The sequence below is a fragment of the Chaetodon auriga genome, chromosome 17, assembly GCF_051107435.1.
Source record: "Chaetodon auriga isolate fChaAug3 chromosome 17, fChaAug3.hap1, whole genome shotgun sequence".
NCBI lineage: Eukaryota > Metazoa > Chordata > Actinopteri > Chaetodontiformes > Chaetodontidae > Chaetodon > Chaetodon auriga.
The window spans coordinates 16,453,591-16,480,399 of record NC_135090.1 but is presented as its reverse complement, the minus strand read 5'-3'; the positions used below and the strand labels follow the sequence as shown (position 1 = coordinate 16,480,399).

Sequence of the window (26,809 nt, the reverse complement as noted above, 5' to 3'; positions counted from 1 at the left end):
AATACAATAACAAACGTACAGTCAGAAAATGTAGTGTTTACAGGTAAAGCTACACACTTGACAAGGAAGTAATAACCGCTCTCCAAAAACAGTCCAGGTGTATTTTTTTTGGTTTGGTTAATGCATTGATTAGAGCTATGACTAACAATTACTTTATCATTCAGTTTTATATGGCCAACAGTCCAAAACCCAAAATACTCAATTTACATGAAGACCAAGAACAGGTCAAAACAGTTCCTATTATTTTCTCTCAATTGATTAATCATTGCTGCTCTAGTACTGATAAATGTTTAGTTTGTTAGCACGTTGGTGTCTTTTTTTTTCTGTCACTCGGAGAGAAGCAAAAAGACTTCACAGGTGAATTAAGACTAATTTCTACATTTTTGATTTCATGGTGCTGCCTACTTTACATCTGTACAGCTTTCTCCTTGTGCCAATGTCCCAACATGACCATTTTAGCTGCAGCAGAGGCTGATAACTCCTCCAGGAGCACCTGAGAAGCTCTGATTTCTCCTCCATCACCTGCTCCGGCCTCTTTCTACCTGTCCACGCTTGTGGTGGTAGCCTCACTCTTCACCTCCCTCTCCCTGAGCAGGTGGCGGATGGAGGAGTTCTGTGTGGACAGGGTGCTGGAGAGGAGCGGCATCAGGCTCCGGAAGCCCTCCCTCAGCTCCTCCACGTGCTTCTCCAGGCTGTGGATGTGCGTGTCCAGCTCCCCCCTGCAGCCCTGCACCTCCGACAGCACGTCATACATCAGGTTCTGCATCTGCGTTGCGGTTGGTATCCATGGTGGTGTGAATAAGTCCATGCAGAGAAGAGAAAGAAAAGGTATCAGGGCATATTAGATGCCACTTTGTTGAAGTTTTGACTGGATGTGATATAAAAATGATGCCTTCACTTGCCTCTCTCACCTTGCAGAGGTCTACAAGTGTGTTCCCTTGGTCTGCAAGAATCCTCTTCTCCATCTTCACTCGCCGCAGCCTGAGGACACAATGATTTAACTGTAGGTGCTACAGAAGGTTAGTGTGACATTACGACTTTTACGATATAAGAAAAGTGATGAATAGAGACATTTAAAGGGTCACTTCACCCACATTACTAAAACAATAAACAATACACTGTAAACAGTTTTTAAAGAGACTTCGGTGCCAAGTAGTTCCAATAAAAATGGTTCACTGTGAGGTTAGTGGATTAGGCCGACCTACCAGGGTGTTTCTGGAAAAACAAATCAGATTTCACTTTTCAAATGTCACTTTTGACACTGTACTGCTGATGGTCCTGAATTAAAGAAAGCCTACGCAACTGTCGCTAAGTGACAGTGACCACAAGGAACAATTATAGGCCATTTCCATACTACACATGCTGGCTTAGCCCGACACAACACGACCATGGCCAAAAGTGCCAATGGAAAAGCCCTATGACAGGATAACGGTGAATGCTGAAATGTAAAGCTGACATGGTCACCATAAGCTGCTGATCACAACACACAGCGTGTCCCAAATCCCACTCTAAGCAGGTTTTTAGTCTTCACGCTGGAAGAGTGACAAAATAAAATATACTCACACCATTCAGTATGCAGACTAAATACAGTTGAGTGGTTTGTTGGTGGACACTCTTCTCCCACAACGCATTGCACAAAGGAAATTGAGGGACTATTCACAGCTGGAAAGGTGTAAATAAATTGTAGGTGGTGGTGAAATAGTTCCAAAAAGTCTTGGAAAACAAAACAAAAATGTACTAAATCCAAAGAAAAAGTTTAATTGGCTGTCGCTAAAGTTGTACTTTGAATCATCACATCCATACATACTGAATCATGTCCTGTTAGTAGTTGTAGTCTGTTGATATTTCTGTATACTAACTGCTACGACAGTATACTATGATGATCAGTATGCAGTACACACTGCAGAGAATTGGTATGTAGTTTGGATTTGGGACACAGCAGCAGTAAGGCTGTAGCAGCACTGCGTTTTATTACTGATGAGTTGTAATGTGTGTTATGTCTTTTTCTGAAGTCACATTTTCTCACTTTATATTTCAGAGGCAAATAAAACAATCTGCACGGCGCCATTGGGTGAAGTGGCCCTTTAAAGGCTGTGGGCATTACATTTCATGAATTTATGCCCCTAGTTTTATCTTTGCTGTAGATTATAACCCAGCTTTGGGGGGAAAAAGCCATTATTTTGAAATACATACAGTACATTTAGTCATTTCCTGCTGAAAATGGGTAGAACTGCATATGATAATGTCTGAACAGATAATTCAAAGCCACGAATGAACATTTTCACATACACGCTGCATAAGGTAAACACAAGTGACAGACTGCTTTCCAGGATGTAAAATTCATCCCATTTGATGGAAAATAAAAATAGGAATGAACGGCATTGATTGACAAACAGGTTATGGTTATTATAGCTTGAACATATAGCGAATGAAGTGAAAAGGCTGGTCTTCCTTATACTGTGACTTTATATGAGGGTTAAGTGTCTTACTGGTGGATGGCCAGCAGGAGCTTCCGCTGGTGCATGCGGACTCTGGTGTGGTCTCTTTCTCTTGACAGCTTAGTGTGTTTGTAGATAAGCCAAGTCTCTCTCAGCACATTTGCTGCGGCAATTTTTATCTAGTGAAAGGATGAAGAGAATCACTCGGGAGAGTTGTTTTATGTTTATGCACATCACCCAAAAGCACTGTTATTTACTGCACATGCTAAATAACACCCATATAAAGTATTTAACAGTGTACTGCACTTATTTTGTCTCATACTCAACTTTGAACCCTGTTTTTTCCCAAAAGCAAGTAAAGGAAATCTGCTCTTGGGCTGAAAATTATGAAAATTGTCTGGTTTTAGGCTTTTTAAAAAAAATGAGTGTCAATACTGTACAAGAGGACAAAGTAACGCTGATCAATGCAGCATGAAGAGAACAAGACATGCTGCCGGAATATTCTGTAAACAACTCACATTGATTTGTACTGAAGCACAGTAAACTTATTTCACCCCACTCGCAGCTTTCTAATTGCTCTGTGGATATTCTAGTGTCGGTGCACAATCAAAGCCAAATAAAAAGAATATTTTCACAGTGCACACAAAGATCTACATATTGTTAAGTGAAATGAGTTGATATGTGGAATCTGATGTGAAATACAAGAAAAACAAAATGCAGCCAGTGCAGAATCTCTCTTACTTTCCAGCCTATTTAATTAACCTCAATATGAAAAATAAAGGCACACAGAGGGAGACATTGCTATTCACCCTCTTGGTGATGTGGGAGTCCATCATGAAGTTGTGAACATGTTTCTCTGCTCTGGTCAATTCCAGCTTCCTTGCGACCACCGCCACCACCAGGACCGTGCAGCCTGCTCCCTGTGAGAGTCACAATCAGACATTTTCACAGTGAGAATCTGAACTAATTTGACCACAGAGGACACAATCAACCCTCTGTCTCACCATTATCCCAGTGAGGAGGCAGATGCTGCGGCCACAGTACGTGTGAGGCACCACGTCTCCGTAACCGATGGACAAGAAGGTGACAGAGACCATCCACAAGGCCTCCATGTAGTTGCTGCTCAGATCCCTGTAGTTGTGATGTCTGTAGGAATGAAAAGGACTCGTTTTCTTTCTAACATTGTGTTAGGGATGAACACTAAACAGATGAAACAATGCAAGTGATTTTCGTTAATCATATTGTCATGTAGCTCATATTTAGTCTTTTTCTGGTCTCAAATGCCGCTTCACTGAACTTATCTGACTTCTGAAACTGAAAAATACATTTCTGCTCATTACTGACAATTTCTTTCCTTACCCACTCCTAGTTTATATTGTATTTTGAATAAGAAAACACCAACATTCACCCAAAAAAGCTGATATTTGATCTTATCAAAGTCATCCAGCTGGTGCAGATACAGTACAGCACTGATAATTGGATTTGTTGCTGCAGTAGAATACTGTTTATCAGCCATCTGCCTGGATGACAATTAAATATTAAATATACAGGCCTTGAGCACGCCACTGTAGATTCAGCAGCAGACCAATACACCATCACATACCTCTCACAAACATGTAAGCCCCACGCTGCCACAATCCACAGAGAGACACTGAAGATCATCAGCACAGTCCCTGGGTAGGTGGTCATTAGTGTTTTCCCCACAAACCGGGTGTTGAAGTGTATCTGGAGACCACAAATGAGATGCATTTACGTCATAATTTTGACAGGTGAGGTATACTTAGCCACACTATTTAGGATAGCACCTGTCAGATTATGATTATATAATGCAGAGGAGATGAGGGATAAGAAAACTTGTTCTCAATCTGGCTTGATACATGGATAGTGGGTTTGGCATTGCGGAGGGGAAACAAAGGTCATTTTCATCACTCTTAAATAGCATTTATAAGGGAAGGGATTAGCTGGGTGGATATTATCAACTGTGGAAAACAGAGCAGACAAGCAAAGGAGAGCTAGCGAGGGACATAATCAGCATGTGAAGCCACTGGGATTCATGGGAGCGAAACTGTGATAGTCACACCTCAAGATTCACACCTCTACAGACCTCTCGGCCCACCTAGACGTAAGACATAAACAGATGTGCATGAAATGTTCATAGAGGAAGCCCGGCCCAAATCACTGTCCAAAATATATAGACTTTAATATCCCATGTCCATGTGAATCATGTCCCTTAACAGGCTGCTATCTGCTGCCACAGTTTGAAAAATCATATCAAAACCGACAGTGCAAATGGCAAAGTTTTACTCTTTAATTTAACTGAAAAGTGTCATGATCTCATCACAGTAATATCCAAGCCAGTCAAGCCCAAGGCCACATTCTGATGGGAGCCCACAGGTGACCTCCCACCTTGTTGAGCGCTCCGATGCTGCGGGACGCGGTGTCAGTGAAGAGGCGGCTGTGCAGCATCATGGCCCGGCCCAGCAGGTAGAGCCTGAGGAACATGGGCAGAGCCAGGACGATCTCCAGCTCCGTCTCTGACAGCGACAGGCGAGCCGTGTTGTGCAGGAAGGTCTGCTCGAAGTAGGCCAGCAGACCCACCGGGTAGGGGTGGATGGCCACCGCTGCCAGCTCCAGGGCCACCAGAGCCACGCGGTCGGTTGTCAAGGCAATCCGCCAATCCTCCGCCCCAATGTCGTGAACGTAGAGCTACCGGAGAGGCGGGAAGAGCGCAATGTAGAGACAATTAGCATCTAACCTGGCGATGAAGAATAATTAAATAGGAACTCCACCGATTTTACACATTACATTATGTTAACTAGTGACTGTATATGTGAAAAAAAAAAAGTTGTATTAAGTTGTATTTTTGTCGCGACAGAGGGCTAGGAAAAGTTTGATAAACTGCCTACTGACGCCACTTGAGTCAGTGTGGGTGGGAGTTAACGGCTAGCTTACAAGCTTGAGAAAGAAAGAAAGAAAGAAAGAAAGAAGGAAGAAATTAGTACATTACTAAATAAATAAAGACAGAGAAGTCTGGGGTTATTTAGTTAGAAAGAAGGGGCCAAACCAGACCTTGTAGCTCTCCTCATTTCTGCTTGAAGCTAGTCGCTCGAGGCTTTATTAGCCACTACTAGCATGTAACAGTTGAACCTCCAGCCAAACGGTCGGCGGGCGAGTTGCATTGTGGGTAATTTAGGCGGAACGTTTTGGTAAGGTCAAAGCACTGCAGTGATAAGTCAGGGGACTACTATTTTAACGGACTATAAGAGAAAAAAAGTTTGTCTTTAGCAGAATTTAAATTAAATAACTTTCATTTATTTTTTTCAGACTTTCCATTCAATTATTGGTTTCTTTTTGGTAAAGGCTAACAGAAAAATCACAACTTGACAAAAGGTTGGGAATCACTGTAACTTAAGTTCCTTTCATCTGGAACAATTTCACTTCAGTTTCAGTTGACTTTACAAAGAACAAAAATCTAAATTAGGTGACTCTTTGCAAATAGGGATGTGATGTGACATGATAATAATACTAAACTTTTTCCCACAGATTTTTCCAGAGAAACCTTTAAATTTGAGAGAAAGTCCGCGGAGGAGAGCCCAAAACAAAACCCTGATGTGTAATTACAAACAGGTAAGTTACCTGCACCTCACAGCAGTGGTATGCTATGATGAGCCCAAGCAAGATGATTGTTGATAAGCTGATGATGGACTTGAGTGTGAGAGAGTAGATGGAGCTCTGTGGGACACACACACACACACACACACACACACACACACACACACACACAGATAAACACCCACAAACATGACATCATTGTCAGCTGATAGCAGCCTGTCATTACAAAGCTCACGCTATGAAATGGCATCAGTGATCCTCTATAACCTTATAATCTTACATGCTTTTAGATAATCCATTTGCTTGATATAATGAACATGATTTTATGGGTGTACTGTACATTATCCTGCAGTTGGTGGGAGATCAATTGTCATACTTACTCAACTGATTTTTCAATAGGCCCAGTTATAAAGATTGTGGGAGAATAGGAAGAAAGATAAAAAAATAAAAAAAAAACCCCAAAACATCTATGGACGTCAATTAGCAGGTATTCTTTTTTCCCCCTGAGACTATTACTGAATATGAAAGAAAATGACAAATTAAGTGATAGTGCTATGCTATTACACAAAATGAGATTCTCTGGAAGTGAGGCTTTGAAAAAAAAAAAAAAAAAAAAAAAAACTAGTGATGGGCTCTTTCTGTGATTTCTTTCCTTTGAAAATCTTTTTTTTTTTTTTTTGGACTGCAAATCTTTTCCAGCCAATAATTCTATCCACATTTCTTAAAGACTTTCTCAGGGTCTCCCTCTCCTCCTGACCTTGCTGTAGACGCTCCAGGAGAGCTCTGTCTCCATCACCATCATTACAACCCCGAATATCCCCACTGCCAGGGCACAGTCATTCAGCCGCTGCCTCCTCAGAAACAGAGCCCTTCTGTGGACCAGCCTCCAGCCGATGTTGTGGGTCTTCCAGTATGTGTCGTCCTTGCCGTCCACCTTGTGTTTTGGGCTGGGATGGGGACTGGGACTGTGGCTCAAACTGGGATGCTCGGCTCCTGGCAGCAGGCCTTTGCCCCCAGACAGGTCCTGGCGATACTGGGACATATCATTGCGTGGCTGGAGGTCGTCATCTTTACTGGTGATGATGATCTCTGGGAGACTCTGGCGGTTGTACATCTCCAAAGAAACGTTGCCTGACTTGCGGCGCCCTCTGCCCTCCACATCCTTGATGTCTAAGTGTGACCTGCAGGGGCCTTTAAAGGGTGACCCACATGGAGACACGGGGATGTCAGTGAAAGAGGTGACTTTCTCCTGGACTCTGTGAGCTTGAGTGTTTCTGGCTTTGCACTGGTGATTATGGTCCTTGTGTGCTTGATTTTGTCTACTCCCACCTGACCTTTTCTCACATTTCTTCTCTTTGCCTTTGTCTCCCCTCCTGTTGGAGCGAGGTGAAGGTGTAACATAAAGGTGGCCATTGTATAAAGGTGTGGTGGCCATGGCCTGGGTCCTGTCCAGCCACACGGGCGGATCGGCTGGTGTTTGGATGTTTTGGTGTATCCCACAATGCGGAGAGCAGACCTGAGGCGGAGGGGCCGTCCGCAGAGGGAGGAGGGGGCGCTGGTCCTCCACCTCGTCTCCATCCACCACAGACAAGTTCATAGAGGGGGAGTGCTCCATGGTGAGAGGGTTTATCTTTTTTAATCTTTTTGAGAAGTTTGAACAGAGACGATGGCAGAGAGACAGAGGACAGTATTAAATAACCGAACAGCACTGGGAAGGGAAGCTACAGCAACAGGAAATTAGCTATCTACAGAAAAAGTCATCAGTGTTTTAGTTAACAGAAAGAATTTACTAAGTTTTTCCTCCCTTCACTCATGCTGATTTTTATTCTTAAATATATTCTTTTGTATTTGACTGTCAATGTTAAAAGTGATGGAAAAATGTAAAGAGCAAAAAAATCATCTCTTGCAGTAATTTGCTCTTACAAATGTTTCTTTTAATACACAGTAATCAAGACTAGTCACAAACTTCACTGGCTGGAAGCTCAAAAATGCTGAAATCTTTTCTCTGTGGGCCTTTTTCCACACAGCTCCTTTCATTCTTACCTTTTCAGTCAGCTTTTCCAACCTACAAGGAAGAAAAAAGACCTTAACTCTTTTTACAACTGCTTTATCTGGTAATTTCCCCGGATATTTTAGAATTCAGCCTTCTTACGGTCCTGAAGGTCACATCTGTCTGAATCACAAAGAGATCCTCCAAATAAAATCCTGCTGCGAGTTGGACCCGTTTCATTGAAAAGACATTTGAAATTTAAACAGTAAAAACGAATCAAGCTGCAGCACCAATGAGCTCCGGTGTGATCAGGTCAAAATATTCCAAACGTCCTCGCTCCGCGTGTATAAACTTTCCTGCAATCCATTAGCAGCCTCAGCATCACGGAGCCCCTCCCATAGATTCGAGCAGAGGTTATGAACTTATCCCGCATATGACGACATGTGAGGTAAATACCCGTGGATATCCATTACATTTTCAGGCATTTATTCCCTTGTTTTGCCGTGTTTCCTGCTTTACGATTGTCCACCATCAGGGTATCTTCCTTAAAGCTGGAGGGGCTTAATGACCGCAAAGACTAAGTTGCAGATGTTGCATGGAGCAATGGCAAAGAATAAGTCATCTGTTAGTTTTGTAGTCAGGATTGGCAGATTTCCTCCTCCCTGTTTGTGTGTGTGTACAGGGGGGACATCTGCTTATACATTGGTGCCCTGGTGTCAAAAACCAGCGTGAAATGATTCTGATGAGAATTGCTATTATATCACTTTTCATTTGTAATTTCATCAATCGCTGTCATTACTGTCATGGGAAAATTCCAAACTGGTTCTAAAGACTTTTTAAAAAAAATAAAATAAATAAATCTAATCTTCAAGAGAGAATAATGGTCCTCAATATCAATTCAGCAGATTAGTATTACAGATTAATCAAGTGAGACCGAGAGCTGATACTTATGAGCTTATGAAATATCAAATATGTCACCCCTTAACCGAACAATATGCACAGAGCGGAGTGGAGTATTAAGCATTAAAGTCATGACAATGACATTCAGCATTATTTATTTATCTAAATCCTTGTGACAGATGGGTCGACAGATAATAGTCCTCCGTCCAAATGGAAAGACCTAAGGAGCAATGAGGTGGGCGGACCGCATGCGGATGGCAGCGGGATAAAGAAAAGCATTATCTAATCTGAAGACAATATGTATTTAAAGATAGACGGAGATGGAGGGTTGTGACTGGTCACAGGTGGGAGAGCAAAAACATGGTGGTCTGATCAGATTCTGACTTCCTTGGATGTCCCTCCAGATGTAAAATAGATTAATTATGCTAAAACTACTCTGTTCTTCTCTCAGACTTAGCCAGATGCTGCTGTCTGGATTTTTTATTTTTTTTTGCCGCTGTTGTTTTGATATTCTGCTGGCAGGAAGCTCCTTACTGTCTGTGCCTCAGTGCGTGACTGTTAACAGCAAACCTTGCGGATGCTATCTGGAAAATAAGGACAGCATCTCACGTCTTTGCAGAGAACTAGATCCTAATAGCCGAGTTTGGAGCAAGACTCACTCCACTGTTGTGATAGTGTGCTTAAATTGTGTTGTCCTGTTAATAACAAGATGCTGAAAGGATATATGCACATCTGTAAGGCTTCAAATTAATTCAAGCCTCCAGCCAAGTGCTTGTAAATCCCGAGTGCTGTAGCTGCTAGCTAAGTATGTCAATTCGTCTTGCCTCTGTGGCCGGTTGCCAGCATGTCTTCAATTAGTCTCTTCTATCGCAAATCATCCTTTGGCTGCTAAGAAAGTGAAATTAAATGGGAATATTTTGAGTCCACTAATTGCTGTGGCTGGTAAATGGCAAATCTGCGTCATGCCCCGAATCGAGTGCCAGTCCATCTTCTGGTCAGGATATTAATTGTCAGTCTGATCTGTGGGGATGCATTGGTCCAAAGATGAAGAAGTCCCATTAGGATGCATCCAGCAGTAAGGATTTTTTTTTTGTGTGTGTTTTAAAGGTCAAAGGTTTGACATTTTGGGAAATGGGCTTATTTGCTTTCTTGACAAGAGCCGGATGAGAAAATTGGTACCACTCTCATATCTGTCTTTTCCCTTCATGCATTACCATCACATTTGAGTCACAGAGATATTATTTTGTAGACAAAATGACAGAAAGTAACATCAATACAGACGTAATATACAAATAAATACACACTGATAATTTGATAAATAGCTCTCAAAGAATTAATGGAAAACAAATATAATCCAGTGGAAATGACCTCATGTCTAAATCATCATATGAAGCTACAACCAGGAAATGGTTAACTTAGCTTAGCATAGCATAAAAACAGGGGGAAGCAGCTAACCTGGCTCTGCCTACCACCTCCACCTCCACCTCCACCTACCAGCACATTTAAAGCTCAGTAACGCAAATGTAGTTTGGAGTCACTGTGTGGTTGCCAGCTAACCAGCAGAGTCCAGGAAGTCACTGCCCCCGGCCAAGAAATTGTTTTGGCACAAAAACCCACCATAAAACCACAACCTGTCATTTTTACACTAAGTTTTTTTTTAAACAAATAAGATATAAATGTTAATTAGCGAGCTTTAAAAGTGCTGGCAGACAGATTTTGTTACCTCTGAACAGTGCCAGGCTAGCTGTTCATAGCTGCAAAGCTAGTGCACAAGCATGAGCGCTTACATTCGCCGCTGCTAGCATAACACCTCTGACCGAACTCGGTCGAGTTGCATTGTGGGTAACTCCAGCAGCAGGTTTTGACAAGAAGAAAGAATGTATGGAATAAAAAAGACGATATATCTGGTTCAGTGTAACAGTCTTATTTAATAGCTACATGGGCGGGGTGCACTTTTAAGATTTCACACCATAAAATTTTATTGGATAACAGCCTAGTTTTGTCCAACTCCTGCAGGGACTGCTGTGGCAGGATATAATTGACTATTACACGAGAACTTCATCTCCTCAACTCCATTCAAGACAAAAAAGGCCACTCTGACAAATCAGACGTCACAGGCGAGTGGATGCATGTGCCGGCTTTGTCGATAACACCCTATTAAGTGGAGGGGACGTGTCAGCGTGGGAGAGGGCCTAATCCAATCAGCAGAGTAATTAAAAACACACAGCACAGCAGCCCTGATGGCTGCTTTGTCAGGGGCGGCGTTCAGCATTTAGCACACAGAGGGATGAGCTGTAGTCATGCCAGGTCAGAGCGATGGCCGCCACCGCTGCTGTGCCATTACAATCACAATCAGGGTCAACAAAATTAGAATTCAAAGGGCGATCTGTGCCACTATTAATGTCCACGCGGCGTTCATATTGTCCTCCTCCAACGGTCAATATCACTGCTGTGGCTTTATAGTTTTCATTCATCTGCCTGTATTGTTTCCTAATTAGTCTTCCCTTTACAGCACTGGCTCTCATCATCTTCTCGTTTCATTTAGCTCAGTTTATTTCTCTTCCATTAACACCATGAAAAAAAAAGTGTTGCTGAGCTGCAGCCAGCGTGCAGTTAGAAAACAGACCACCAGATGTCACCCACGCCTCAGTGCCTCTGATCTGTATTTTTATGAAGCAGTGAATTTTGTTTTTGGCACTGTGTCACGCCGGTGCTTGGTGCATAACAGCGCAAGGAGCCTTTTTTTTTTTTTTCCCTCATTTTTTTCCCCTCGCGAGATGAACTCAAAGTCAATTTTGCACACATTGAAGCAGCAACATTGCGGAGACGCAGCAGCAACAGGATGCTTGTGCTCTGATGACACATTGTCGAGGCACGCCGCGTGCCCTCGCTCCACGCCTGGTGCAGTTTTGTCTGGTTTCACTGGTGACTTAGCCATCCTTCTTTTCGCCTCCGAGGGCCACTCTCCATCCTCCGTGTGCAGCCGAGCATGAATCTGTAGCTCGGGAGCGCTCTGGATGTGTGACAGGCTGCCTGGGAGAGGGGTAATTCCGAAGGGCAGTAGAAGTAATAGGGTAATCTATTATACAGTCCAACTCTTTCTTCCTCCTCTCTTGCTCCCCTCCCTCCTCCATCCTCGCTCTCCCTCTCTCTGTCTCTCGCTGCCTCTGCCCTTGCATCAGCATTTCGTGAGGACAAATGAGAAGTAGAGTTTAACTATGCACATTCCCGGTGCCCTCCTGCAGAGCCCAGCACTTTCTCAATTAAACTGGAGTCCATCTGCCCCATGATTCAAAGCTCACCCCCAGCTGAGTGGGGGTAGCTCTCTGTCTCTTTCACGCACACACACGCGCGCGCGCACAGTACCAGTCCAGCAGTGCGTGCCCATAACCGCCGTGGTGTTATCATATGTGTAACCTGCTTCCATATATATTCGACACGTGTGAACACCAGCCACAGTGCGCAGTGGGAGATGTGAAACGGGAGTGATAGACGAGGGATGAAATGAGAAATGAGCGAGGTTTCAATCAGTAATTCTTCTTTTATAATTGTCCTTTTCACACAGAAAAAAGGAAGGAGGACGTTAGATGCAGAGAAGTGATTTTTTTTTCTCAACATTTTTTTTTGGTCAATAATGTGCCTGTTTTTGTGCAGAACTAAGAGGCAAAAGGAGCAAAAAGCAGCTTTTCAGCTGCTCGGCTTTTTGTGCTCATTTCGGCCTGTTTTTGCACATAAATTGCTAATATTTAAAACACTTCACACCCTGACCTGTTTGGGAAGCCTGCTTTACTTCTGTTTCTGTATGTTTTCCTGGTCACATTTAACCTTTCCAATCAATCCTCCATCAGTGTTAAGAACATTTAAAATGGTGTGCATCGTCTGTGTCTGTTGTCTTGAAAAAGGTCAACTCATAGCCACAGACCAATTAAAGCATCTCCTTCCTCCACCTCCTGCTCTGTCTTCAAACCTTTCACCCCACATCACTGGCATTTCTCTCTCTCATGCTCTCCATTTTAGTCCCACCTCCCAGAGAGACAGGGAAGCAGAGAGAGAGAGAGAGAGAGAAAGAGAGAGAGCTTACTGCCACCACCTCCTCCTCCTCTCTCCTTCCTCCTCTTCCTCTCTCAGCTCCCTTCTCTCCCAGCACACGCTCACACTCCTTCCATCTCATGCCGACTGGATGCAGACCGGGGGATTTCCAGCAGCTTCCTGAGCCTGTCCTCCCTGTCCTCCCTCCCTCCCCTCCTCCTCCATCAACACCCGGAGCTTCTCCTCTTCTGCCTCCTCTTTTCTCCTGCTCCTCACCACCAGGATGTGGCACTCGGTGGCTCTGCTCCTCTCTGGATTCTCTGCTTTGATCCACGGTGAGCTCCCTCTCCCTCTCTCTCTCTCTCTCTCCCTGTCTTTCATTCTGTTTTCGGGAATCAGATTGCAGCAGCGGCACTTTAGTCTCAAAGTGTGTGATTTTATAGGAATTGGAGTCGGCGGTGTTGATGCTTGATCTGTGAAGTGCACATCGGGATAAGAATTCAAAGTAGAAAGAAATAAAGACTCCAGGAGAGGGAAAGTGAGAATCCGGCTCACCTGTTTGCTCACTTGTTTACATCTCTGGGATTTTTCACAACTGTGTTCTTATATGTCTGGATATATATCCTGAGCTGACCTGAAGGGTTGCGTGCCTCCACATGAGATGCTTTAACAGGTTGATTGACATCTCGTCTGTGCAGCCAGCCAGATGACAGAAACAGCGTGTAGAGGAATCTGAGCAGTCATAACATCTCATCCTTTTGCTTTCCTCGCTCCATAAGCCTTTTTTTTTTTTTTTTGAACAAATCCGCGTGCATGTCAGGGGATCTTTACCCCCACACAAAACAGGTCACAGATCAATTGAACTGCACGTATAGATCGGCTCCTCCATCTCGCCGCCCTGTTGTGGATGTGCTACTGCAGCCGATCAGATGGGGCTCCGAGCAGCAGAAGTCGTAGCTGAATATAAAGGCTGACAGTGGATGACAGGGCTGAGAGGAGAGTGGGTGAACTTATCCCTACAGGCAGAACAAGTACTAGCAGTGAAAAGCTTTTTTTCTGTTTGTTTGTGTTTTCAAGAAGAGGCTTTTGAAAAGAAAGTCCAGCAAACAAAAGACATGAGGATTGTTGAGGCAAAAGTTTCAGACGGTATCGCTGCGGACTGAATTTCAAAAAACACTAAATTTAAGGAAACATGAAGAGGAATGGAAGAGGCTTCAGAGCCAGAAACAAAACAGTTTCTCCATGCTGTTCGTCTCATACACAGTATGTTCTGTCTGCCTTTCTAGCACTTTGTTGAGGTTACATAACACCAGTGATATTTTCAGATCCAAGACCCCATTTTTTAATTGCTTCCCGATTGCACCAGTGGGTGAAATCCTGGATGTTTTTGAGAATCATTTTAATTCCCTGTACTTCAACACGGTATAAATGGTAGATCAAGAGACCTCCGGCGCTAATCAAGAATATAAATCAAAAGCCGTGTGTTTGGATATGATAAACAACATCATCAGTAAACAACATCTTTTACATTTTAAATTGGTCTGCACATTTGAGCTTCTCAATAGTCTGCATACACTCCCGTCAGTTTGTTTCCCAGTCCATAAACATTTCTATTCAACGTTTTATGTGGATTAGTCTAAGCATTTCAAACTAACCTAATTATAAATTCATTAGTGCCAATTATGCCTTGGTAAGGTTTCCCATTATTTCTAATTAGATCCCTATTTGTTTACAGACGTACTGCACGCTCCCCCTGTTTGTCGATTTCCTTCTGCGCAGCATTAATATTAATGTTAAATATTTCAATCTGACTCAGGAGCTGGACCTCTCCTCCATATTTAATTTGCAAAGCTTAAACCACTAAAGCCAAGATAAGTGTGACTAATGGTGATAAAAGATTAGCTTTTATTTCTGCTAATTTCGTCACTCCAGCTCCGGTTTTTCCTCTGTTTCTCTTCTTTTCAGTCTTGTTCTTCTGGATGTATTTATAGATAAGGATGTTCGGTTCCCGAGGGCTAAATCTTCTGATCTGATCAGCTGATCTTCCTTTTTTTTTTTTTTTTTTGCTATTCCCCTGCTTGACAGCACTCCCACCCCAAAGCCTCATTTGATTCCCTGGTGAGATTTTTATTGGAGTTTTTCCTTGAAGATTGGTGTCATTTTTATTCACCTCACAGTAAACGGACTTATCTGTCACTAAGGGCTTTGCAGGTGGCGTTGTCGCTAACATTCAGAGGTTTTCTTATGCTGTGGAGTGTGGCTTGCTTTCACAGGTGAACATTTTCTAAAATCCTGCCATTTTTTTTGTCTCTCCAGTATCGCTGCAGGGTCCTCACCAGAGGAACCTGCTGAAGAACCTCCTGAAGGACTACAACCGGATGGAGCGGCCGGTGGGCAACGACTCCCACCCTCTCACCGTTGTCTTCACCCTCAGTTTGATACAGATCATGGACGTGGTGGGTGTCTGAAGTCGGTCTCAGCCTCACTACCGGGCTGTCAGATGAATTTTGGAGTGTGACTATGGTTCTAACATTGTAATCTTTAACAAGGATGCAAAATGATGTTCCACTCTTTGTCTTGTGATTTACAGGTGAAGTGATTTCTAAGAAAAGAGATGTGCTAAAAATGCTTGAAATGTTTTGCAGGATGAGAAGAACCAAGTGCTCACCACTAACATATGGCTACGGATGGTAAGTGTTGCTGCCATTATGGGTTAAGGTGTTTTTGATTTGGACTACTTTACATGGTCTTTAACATGTAAATTAAGGCACTGACCTACACTCTGTGAACAGCTCACCTTTTTGACAGTAAATAAATATACAAAAGTAGTATTTTGCTTGAAGTATATTATCTGAACTCTGAACTTCAGATCTCTAGTTCAATGGGACACAAACTCTATCTGTGTCTCTGTGTTTAAGAGTTGGTTCGACCACTATCTCCAATGGAACCAGAGCGAACACCCCGGAGTGAAAAACCTCCGCTTCACCACAGATCAGGTGTGGACGCCAGACATCCTGCTCTACAACAGGTAAAACACGCGCAAACACCTTAACACACACCTCCTACGCGCACATTACATTTCAACAAGTAGTCTCACTTCCACATCTGTCCTTCCTCAGTGCAGATGACGACTTTGACTCCACCTTTAAGACCAATGTTCTGGTGAACTCTAGCGGCTACGCCGAGTACCTGCCTCCAGGTGAGTCTCTTTTTTCTTTTCATTCATGCTCTCACTATTGTTCATCCCTTTTTCACTGTCCCATCACTTCTTCATGTCCCTGTGGTGCAAAGGCAGCATCTCATTCTGCAATCTCTGCATGTCTCCCCCGTTTGTACATTTGACATTAATATTTTATTAGAATAAAACAGCATTCCTAGTTACTCGCTGGTTACACGTTCCCAGCACTGTGAGTTACACCTATAAATAGAAATCGCTGGTTTCCTCCGTTTCCTGTCGAAACCCAAATGCAAGACCCGAGTAAGCCTGTGAAAGTAACGGCTCCCCTGGGTTTCCATGGGTCTTTACTTTGTATTTTCACAGTCTTTACTTTATAAACCAGATTATAGTGGGCTGAGACTGAATTCCTGGTGTTAGGAGTGGGTAGTTGAAATGGGCCTCTGAAGTAAAAGTCAAAGCTCAGAAAGCCACCGTATCAATTCTATTCAGCGGCCATGTTTATTAATAGGATGCTGCTGAATGTAAATACAGCTCCTTAAGGCTGCGATCTGGACCCGAGCCAATTAGGGAAAAGAATAAATGATGGTGCTGTGGAGAAGGAGGAGAGGTTTTACCACAAAGGCATGGTGAGAAAGCAAGCAGGAGAGATGGAGTGAATGGAAAAAAAAAGGGTAGACAAGGGAAAAGAAAGCTTTTTTGCCTTCCTCTCAGAAGTCTGGTTGCAGTTTTCTGAGGTCTTCTCAGGCTGTTATTGCCAGTAAATGAAAGGCAACAGGTCTGTGGGTGGCAGACACGGAGCAGAAGCTTGACACATAGTAAATAATTCAAAGGCGGATGATCCCAGGTGTCTGCTGCACACCATAATTTGAAGAATACCTGTTGTAGCTGCAGAGGTGAAGGTGCTATGTTTGCTTCTAACGGTAAAACAGAATACAGCAGGTTTTAGCTCATATGTATCTTGATTGGGTGACATTTGCAAGCAGGGAATGTCATCTAAGAGCCCATTAATGCCTTCCTGGGAAGCGATTTTGAGAATGAAGATGGAGATTTATTTTGGGAGCTGTGCTGCGCGACGGAGAGCGACTGCTCGAAGCTGCAAAAAAAAATCCAGGTGTCTCGTTTGTGAGCATTGCTTCAAGGGATATCCGTGCGAGGTGGATTACAAAAAATATTCTGTGCATGAAGGTGCAGAGATCAGTGGACTACTTTTACATAATCAGTGTAATTTCATTTGAGCAATTATAAAGACATCATCCCCATGAAGCAAAGGCGACCACGTGCAAGACCTTGGTGCCGGTAACTGCTTTGAAACCAGCATTTAACCTGCTAACCTCCTTACTCTTCCCTAACTCTGCTTCATTCCACTCTGAAGGCTGATTTGCATGTCGACAGCCTCATAATGAATGTCTTTGAGGGCTGTAAGGCTTCGCTGGCATTTTGGTTCCGTGTGCGTCTGAACAGGCTTGATTCGTCTATTTCAGTAATTACTTGAAGGGCTGCAGTTTGTCAGTGCGAGGATCATTGTGATTCTTCGTTTGGGTGGGTGGATACCAGCATGCAAGTGTGTCTTTATGATTTTGTGCTTGCTTGTGTCTATGCATATGCATGTGAGTGCGTGTATTTTGCATAATAAAAGTGGTAATCTGATTAGGGCACTGTGCACAATCTCATTTTTCAGTGTCACTGTTGATGTTTCTTTCTATTGCTGAGGCTTAGCTAACAGCTGTGTGCGCAGGCAGAGCGCAGAAACAGCATTTGCTTGCAGAAAAAGAATATCTGAAACCTGTGAGTGACAATACTGCTGCCAGGTTTTTTCTACACATTTCTTTGATGGGAGGTTGTTTCTAATCTAGTCTTTGCTTTCATTTCTCCAGCCTCCAAACTCAATTTCAAAACCTAAACTCTCTGTAGACTTGCACAACGTAAATAAAAATCCTATTGCGGGCTGCACTCTTGCTTATGATGCAGCATTTTTCACACCATTTCTATGTAAAAATGTCAGGGGGTTGTGTTAAGAAGTCAGTCCTTGGAGCTGTCTGGAAATGAAAGGAATGAATGATTCTCTCTGACAAGCAGCTTGTTATTCAGAGCAGGCTTTCTGCACAACCCAAGTGGTCCCCAGATACACCTTTCCCTGGTCACCTCTGTGCAGGACGCTGCAGGGGTCATTGTTGTCGTTTAGTCAATTGATTGTGGAGCTTTAACTCTCTGTCCCCTCTTCATTTGTCCTATTTTGCCTTTTTCTCAGGAATCTTCATGAGCACATGCAACGTGGACGTTCGCTGGTTCCCTTTTGACATCCAGAGGTGCGAGCTGAAGTTCGGCTCTTGGACGTATGACGGCTGGCTGCTGGACCTCCAGATGGGTGAAGCTGACACCTCAGGCTACATGCCCAATGGAGAGTGGGACCTAATTGGTGAGTAAGGTGAAACCTCCACATTGTATCCTCGGTCGCAGAGCAAAAGAGTCAATTTCTCTCTGTCCTTATTCTTCCAGGAGTTCCCGGCACCAGAAACGAGGCCTTCTATGATTGCTGTAAGGAGCCTTACCCCGACGTGACGTTCGTTGTGACAATACGTCGGCGGACCCTGTACTATGCCCTGAACCTGCTCATCCCCTGTGTGTTGCTGTCTTCGATGACCCTGCTCATCTTTGTGCTACCTGCTGACTCGGGGGAGAAGATCTCACTGGGTGAGTGGATCAAAAAGAGCAATGATTGAGGAAATAAAGTGAAAAAAGGCAGTTACAGCAGGGCAAAAAGGCACAAGAAGTGTAAAAAGATCATTTGTTGGTTTTACATCTTGGTTTTTAGCTCAGGGAACACTCACACAGCGAGGTGCAGACCAGTGCGAGATTCAGTGCGAGTCCATAAAAATAAAACTCCATAAAAACTTCATCCTGTTGTTGTTGTTGTTCCCAGTTTCCTTCTATAAAGTCCAATGGTCAGTCATGTGACCTCCACATTACAATGAACACTGTACAAACAACATTGCCATCGTGTTTTTTTCACACTATTCCACTGATCTTCATGTGCCAATGAAGGCAGAAAAGCAACAAGACCAGGTCTAAACCTAGAGTGTATGATCGGATCGTGTTCGATCAATGTGCTCATGTGGTGATTGAAGCGCGTCCGGACCATGCTGTAAAAGCATCCTGAGGACATAATGAGAACTGTCTGTGTTGGAGCCATGAGCAGGGCTGTTTTCTTTATTTTGCCCACCTCCCACTGGATTTCTGACCATTACTGCCCAGTCCCACAATATGTGTGTTTCCCAGACCGCCCACTCCTGCCAGCATCATAGTTTAAACTGCCCACTCCCACGAGATCTGTGGAATCCCAGTGCAGTCCTCTCCTGCACACCAGTTGGTAATAACGTAGCTAAATTAAGTTCTGCTCCTCTGCATTTTTTTGTGGATTTGGCTAAATAACTGTGCTGTTTGGCCACCGTACCTCGTATGTGTATCCATGGATATATCAATGAATATACAGTATAGTTCACAGTCATGTAAGAGGACATGCTGAATGTCTGATCTGTTCATGTGGTGTCTATTCCTAATACCTTGCTATAAAAGCAACACAAGGACAAAACTGAGGACTATTTGCGCCTATTCATTCTGAAAGTGCAACAGCCAGTGGGGAATTTCCAAAACTCGACAGACCAATGGTGTAACTCTGGCATCAAACCAGACAGAAGCTGAGCGAAAATTGCAAGAGGAAACAAATGTATGAGAAAGATGTTGAAGGACAGGGTTAGGGTCTAAAGTTTGGTGAAGTGAATATTTGGTGTACAGGAGAAGAGTTGTGCGACATGTTTTCATTTTGATGGATTTACATCACGGACCAGCTGGAAGTTCTACCTTGAAAAGGCAACAACACTCCCTTCCCTCAACATCCAACCTAGTGAGCGTTCACAACACGGAAACCTTCCTAGAATAAAGGCGATAAAAAAAAAAAAAGGATCGTCACTGAGGACTATGGGGTGGGATGAAAGAGGCACAGGGAGAGGGTGTGGAGCTGAGAGAGGAGACGGATTACAGGATGAAACAGAAAGATGAGAAACGCGAGGAGGAGGAACGGAGACGGATGGATGTGGGAAGGGTGGTGAAAAGGGAACACAGACGGGAGAAGAATTCGGAAAGGATGAGAGAGGACAGCGCAACAGAGAGAGGGAGGACTGATGAGGAGGAGAGGGTGGGAGACAAGCAAATCGCACTATAATAGAGAGGAAGCTGTGCTGCAATTAACTGTAGTATCTGTTTCAACCGGTGTAAGTGTTCACTTCATCAGGACAATGAAGACTCCGGATTATCTGACCTTTCTGACAGGAGCTGAAAGGATAAATCGATTCATGCAAGAGTCCATTGACAGGAAAATACGTGGCAAGTTTTTTGATGATAGATTATTAATTGTTTCAGCCATTTTTGAAGCGAAATGACAGACTTTCTGCTCGCTTCCTCTCAAATCTGAAGATTTAATGCTTTTACATCATTATACACAGAATATTTTGGGTTTTCGGCTGTTAGACAAGAAAAGGTATCTGAATATGTCATCTTGGGTTCTGTGAGATGATAATGGCATTTCTCACTATTTTCAGACGTTTTTTAGACAAAAACAATTAACTGATTAATCGGGAAAATAGTCAGCGGATTAATGAATGAATGAAAAAATGGTTAATTTGCAGCCTTTTTTCTGACGTTACATTATTGCTTTGTCTTTGCACCCGATTGTTCATTCACCAAACACACCAGAACATTTAGATACATGCTTCTGAATTCAGGGAGGGAAACGGCGACAGCATTGTCAAAGCATATCCTTAACCTCAATACAGGATGCATTACGCAGCATTTCTCTACACAAAAAAATGCTAAGCCTTACACACACAGCCAATTAACCTATTGATGTAATTAAGGCTAGTGAATTGATTAGGGGGAGAGAGCTTACACACTGCCTTCCAGGAAAATAGTCTGTCACTCCGCTTGATGGAGGGGACACAGGGATCAAGTGGCTGGGCCTTTAGGGTCAGAGCAACATGCTTTTAAAAAGAACAGGGGTCATTTTTGAGAGAAAAAGCAACATAAAAGAAGCATTTTTAATTTTCTTAATATCCTTACAGGGCATTCATATTTTATCTCTCGGCATAGGACTTTAATTGAATGCCTCTGAATGGGGACAGTTATGCCAGCAAAGCACTACTTAAATTCTGTCTGCTTGAGAAGTGAGACAGATAGTCTGGAGGTGGATAAATGAAGATGGAGATGAGTTTCAGTGCAGGAGTATATGGGGTGTGTGTTCACGTGCACGCGGGCGGAGTTCGGACTACTTAAAAAAATGGCTATTTGCTTCACGGAAGTGTTTTTTTTTTTTTTTTTTTGCTGTAGAAGTACAGAATGTCACAAAGTAATTCACTGTATGAGCATTAGGGGCTCATTTACATAAATCGAACCTGGTTCCATCCTGAGTGTGACCATTTATCAAAAAACCAGACACACTAATGTAATTTCTTCAAACACAATGTTGATTGCTTAAAAATGTAGTTCCAGCACGATGTCCTCATATCTATCTATCTATCTATCTATCTATCTATCTATCTATCTATCTATCTATCTGTAGGAATCACCGTCTTGCTGTCTTTGACTGTGTTCATGTTGCTGGTTGCAGAGATCATGCCTGCCACATCTGACTCCGTCCCCCTTATAGGTATGTGAGATGCAGCAGTGCTTAATTGGCAAGTTGCTGGTTCACACGGTTTCTAATGAACAAGTTGGTTCCCTGGACGGCCACTTGTTGCTATAACAACATTTAATGATTGTCAATATGAAATCTAGATGTTTTGCTCGTTAGAGATGCTGCATGAAGTTTCTGTCTGACCGTGACAATCAATATTTGGCCTCCTGTGGTCATTTTTTTCAGCAGCAGTTCCAGGGAGCTAGTTTCTGGTTGAGCTCTGGTGGTTTACAAAGTCAAGTCAGGTTTATTTATAGTGTACCAGCAAGACTAAGAGGCCACAGCAATGCAGCTCTGTGAGGCTGCACTGCAAGGCAAAGTGGTGCTTTGAGCTAAATGCTAATATCAATGTGGTGACAGTAACGCTGTTGACAAGCAGATGTTTAGCAGGTATAATGTTTATCATCCTAGTTTAGAGTGCTAGCATGCTATTGTGCTAATCAGCACTGCACACAAAGCACAGCTGAGCGCTAATGTGATGGCCATTAGTTCTGCAGGTATTTGGTCATAAACCAAGGCAATGCATGAAGTGAGACTCTGAACTGACGATGGTTCTAGTTGACTGATCTATATCAAATTTCATGGAAATATTTTTTGAGTCATTGACATTGTCATTGCCCTCCACAGAGCCACACCTGACAACATGGCTAAAAACCCAGGTTTGTCTCAGAGGTCTTTGCAACCTATTCAGGATATCACACCCTCTATCACAAGACTCAGTTTGAATTGGTGAAAACTACACAAAATAAGGAAAAAACACACAATTACAACATCTTAGCAGACAGTAGTAGAACTACAAAATGCCCCCCCCCAAAAAAAAAAAAAAAAGAACAACAGAATTTATTTTAGCCATCTGCTCGCCTTAAAACTTAATTGGTTAAATTGATTGCGGGCACACTGCCGGAAATTATGTTCAGTGAGCTAAGATTGCAGCCAGAGACAGATGCATGGAAATCTTTGCCTAAAGACACAAATCCCGGTCATTAAAAACTTAAGAAAAAAAAATAGTCATAATCACCGTAGCGCTGCCTTCAGCATAATTCTATTAGTAGAAATTACTACCCTGGTGTAGTCTTAATCTGTTGGTCGCTTTAACAAACACAGTGTGGTTACCAGCAGGCAGTCCCAGGTCGGCACAGAGATTTAACAGAGAATGTGTTCCTTTGTAATAAAGCAGGGGAGAAACTGAGAGAAAAAAATCCTACAAATTCTTGTTATTCTGTGGTATTTTTTGGTCATGAATCTTTGAAACAACCTCTGAGATAAAGTATTTTCCTCTATGTTCAAAGGATACTGGTGAGTGTTGGTACGGTGACCTTGTAGGAAATAGTAGTAGGAAATGAGAGTGTGTGTAAAACGATTTCTAAATGAAATATAACACGGCTCCGCTCTTCACTTCGCTCAGGTCAGTACTTCGCCAGCATCATGATCATCGTTGGGATGTCAGTCATCGCCACAGTGGTGGTTCTGCAGTATCATCACCACGATCCCAACGGAGGAAACATGCCCAAATGGGTGAGTCTGAGCTCAAACTCTTCATCATATCACAGTTACATACATTATGTTTTCTGGCTTGTTAACTCCTTTAAATGGTTTGCCTCCTGTTTTCAGATTTGGTGTACTGCTTTTAGATTTCAGCATCGGTTTCACTTCTCTGCGCTGCCATTTCCGGTAACATTTCATCCATCCCTTAGTGCTACCTGTGCTCATTTGCCAGTTCCCTTTCTCTTTTTATTCTCCGACTTCCTCAGCTGTGACTCATCCGGCAGTGTCAGTCTGCCTGCGCGTGTTCATCAAATGCCTCGCCACAGACTTCAACAGGAGTGTTTTTCAAAGCGCTCTGGATATGTGGGCGGATTCGATTTGAATCATTCCTCCTTCTTATTCCCTCTTCGTATTTTTCTTTCCTTCTGTTCAATGCTAAAAAATGCATCAAGGATTTTTACAAAAAGTTTGGATCTAATGTGTCAAAACATGCAGAGGAGAAGGACTGGTCTTTCCAAATAGGGACATTTTCTTATTAATTCTGAAATGTTAATCAACAAATGAATGATAGGATGGTGTTATTTATCACTTTAAGATATATTTTTTTGTGATTTATCCTGGAGGAAAGGGAAATTCTAGACAAAACTGAACTGACTTTTCTCATACTTCAATTCAGCTTGAACAAAATCATAATTTAAGATCTTAAAATGCTCTTTTTTCTTGTGCTGCTCTGATCTTTTTTTTTTGTCTGAAACTCATGAGATAACAGTAAGATCCAAAAGAAAACTTGACTGGCTTATCAATGAGTGATCAAAACAGAGTGAAAACAAGATCTACATACAAACTTCAGTTTCACTTTGCCTACTAAACAAGAGCATTATTAGAAGGAGGGTCATGGGATTGTCAAAAGTTCTACAGCTATTCTGGACAGGAGGGGTCACAGAAAGTGGTCAGAATTCAGCAATGTCCATATAAAAAGGTGATTCCCTCTGGGATGCTGTGACTGCAGAGAAAAACTGACATTTACCAATAAGTGTACAAAGCGCTCGGTTGGATGAGGGTGCAGATGCTGCACGTGTCGATACATTGCAAGGACGTGCTGTTGATGAATGGCCTGTTCAAACAGTCCAATGGCCAATTAACAAGCTAATTGATGTGGTTCAGATGAGTGCATCGAACCAGCACAGTTCATAATTGCAGCCTGGACAAAAACAACATCAACAGCAGCAGCAACAGGGACTGTTACCTCGCCTGTGAACACACTCGGTGGAGACTAATTGAGCAGTCATCTGGACATTAGCTTCTCATTAGATGCCAGACACCGATCTGGATGCTGTTGGGCCAACATGCCCTTTCAGGGGATGTGTAGTCTTTTTCCTAGGGAATTTGTTTTTCATGTTGTGGAAGTGGAAACAAGAGGAAACAAGGAGAGCAGATAGAGTAGAACAGAACAAGGTCTCAATTTGTACAAACTAGCGAGTAGCTAATCTTCTCTTTATCTTAAAGCGGCAGTTTACTGCAACATTATTGCAAGCTCATTATAGTCATGAAACAGTAATCTGACAGTCGATCGCACTGATTCCACACTTTAAATCTAATGCTGTCTTTGTGGGTATCTCTGCCGGAAATGCAGTTCAGGCTAAAAAATCTTCTTTGCCTCTGGCGCTTTAACTGGGCGTCCCTGGTGAGGATCTGATGCTTCTGCTTTTACAAGTGCAGCTGCATTTTGAAACAAGATCAAGGAAGCAGCACCAACGCCAATCCACTACAAGTGAAGCTATTCGCCCAGCTTTTAACGAATGTTATGTGAAGGTCAAGATGTGTGGGTGGTTTTCAGTACTTTTTTTTTTCTCTTTCACTCTGTCAGCTCTGATTTTTATCAGCGTCTCTCTTCTCTCTACAGGTGCAGCTCGTCTTACTGCAGTGGGTTGCGTGGTTCTTGCGTATGAAGCGGCCAGGAGAGAATGACGACCCAGAACGACCCCCATGTGCCCCCCACTTGCGGCGCTGCTCCTCGGGCTCCCAGAGCGGGAGCATCCCGAACCCTCCAGACCCCACCCTTCATCCCCTGCACCCACAGAACCTGGCTCCACTCCAGACGGGGCCCCTCCACGCAGGTCACCCTCACCTCCACACCCAGTCCAGCGCCAACAACAACGGGAACCTTCTTTACATGGGCTTCCAGAGCATGGAGGACCCTTCAGTGCTCTCGGAGCCTGTCCAGAGGAATAACATCTCAACAGGGCCCCCGCGAGTAGCAGGAAGCCCGCCTCCGCATCTGCCATCTCAGTTCTGCAGCTCTCCACCACCTCCTACACCCAATTTGGATACAGGCTGCCCCAGCACTGTCTCCAGTGGTGGGGGCTTCGGAGTTGGACCCGGAGGGCTTGGAGGGTGCTCGGGTGCAGGGATAGGAGACCCCCAGCTGCAGGCTATCCTGGAGGAGGTGCGTTACATGGCAGACCGTTTCCGGGAGCAGGACGAGGCCGAGAGCATGGCCGACCAGTGGAAATTTGCAGGCGCTGTAATCGACCGCCTGTGTCTGGTGGCCTTCAGCGTTTTCAACATCATATGCACCATCTCCATCCTCATGTCTGCTCCCAACTTTGTGGAGGCAATTTCAAAGGACTTCGTTTGAAAGCAGAGAGGAAAAAAGAGGAGGAAAGGTATGAAGGAAAGGATGAGGGGAATTAAATATAGGATGAAGGATGGAGTGGGCCCGGATCCAAGGAAACACAATTTCCAGCGGACTGTGGGCTCTGTGATTTGTGATTGCGAGGAACTGGGAAATAAAAAAACAAAAACAAATGGTTTTCTTTGCAATACATTCTGTTTTGTGAGTGAAATATAAGAGGAAAATAGATGAGGAAGGGGGTACCAGAGTGAACGTAATGAGATTAGGGTCCGCAGGGTGCTTTATCAGATTCTTGACAAGGTGAAATGGATCCTTGTGGTTAATTCAAAGAACTCCCCCCAAAATTAGGAGAAAGATGAGTCAGAGAGGGAGAAAGAAAGAGAAGATTATCAGTCCAGTGCAACCTCAAGTCAGAAAGCTCTTAAAGTAAGGGGGAGATTGAGAGAGTAAGAGGGGAAAAGAGACAGACATTAGATAGGGGCAGATAAATAAGACAGACATTTGGCTGTTTTATTTTCTCGAGGAGGGAAGACAGTCCTTCACTCCCACATGTTGAGAAAGGACTGCATCATTTAAAGTGATGTGAGGAGGAGAGGGTGGGCAGCAGAGAAAGACTTTTACAAGGACAGACAAACAGAGCAGTCATGAAGGAACGAGACCTCTTCTCTCGGCAGAGTAAGCAGCCCGATGCTCAGATGTACAAAACTGAAGCGAAGATCAGGAGCAGCAAAGAGGAACGGAAGAGGATCTAATCTATTATTCAATCACATCCGTCTAATGACCGTCAAATTGAAAGACCTTGGGTAATCTTGAAGAC

General features: G+C 43.4%; 2 protein-coding genes across 4 annotated transcripts; one reads left to right on the top strand and one right to left on the bottom strand.

The window, feature by feature from the left end:
- Positions 1–21: 21 nt before the first annotated feature.
- LOC143335277 (small conductance calcium-activated potassium channel protein 1-like) lies at positions 22–8,421 on the bottom strand. 3 transcript variants are annotated; one of them, XM_076754567.1, is made up of 10 exons: positions 8,094–8,421; positions 6,808–7,690; positions 6,075–6,170; positions 4,845–5,144; positions 4,042–4,163; positions 3,443–3,584; positions 3,248–3,358; positions 2,490–2,617; positions 903–981; positions 22–766 (listed from the first exon to the last, which is right to left on the bottom strand). In XM_076754567.1, exons 2-10 carry the CDS (start codon positions 7,663–7,665, stop codon positions 539–541), a joined length of 2,064 nt encoding a protein of 687 aa, XP_076610682.1. In that variant the 5' UTR covers positions 7,666–7,690; positions 8,094–8,421; the 3' UTR covers positions 22–538. The 3 variants fall into 3 exon arrangements, with proteins under 3 accessions (XP_076610682.1, XP_076610684.1, XP_076610683.1); XM_076754569.1 differs by having other exon boundaries at positions 912–981; XM_076754568.1 differs by lacking the exon at positions 8,094–8,421 and having other exon boundaries at positions 6,808–7,775.
- Positions 8,422–12,996: 4,575 nt separating this feature from the next.
- chrna11 (cholinergic receptor, nicotinic, alpha 11) lies at positions 12,997–26,161 on the top strand. The gene is made up of 10 exons (XM_076755270.1): positions 12,997–13,304; positions 15,286–15,425; positions 15,615–15,659; positions 15,888–15,997; positions 16,089–16,168; positions 18,396–18,563; positions 18,644–18,838; positions 21,759–21,845; positions 23,278–23,387; positions 25,261–26,161. The coding sequence occupies exons 1-10, from the start codon at positions 13,253–13,255 to the stop codon at positions 25,993–25,995; spliced, it is 1,722 nt and encodes a 573-aa protein (XP_076611385.1). The 5' UTR covers positions 12,997–13,252; the 3' UTR covers positions 25,996–26,161.
- Positions 26,162–26,809: the final 648 nt, after the last annotated feature.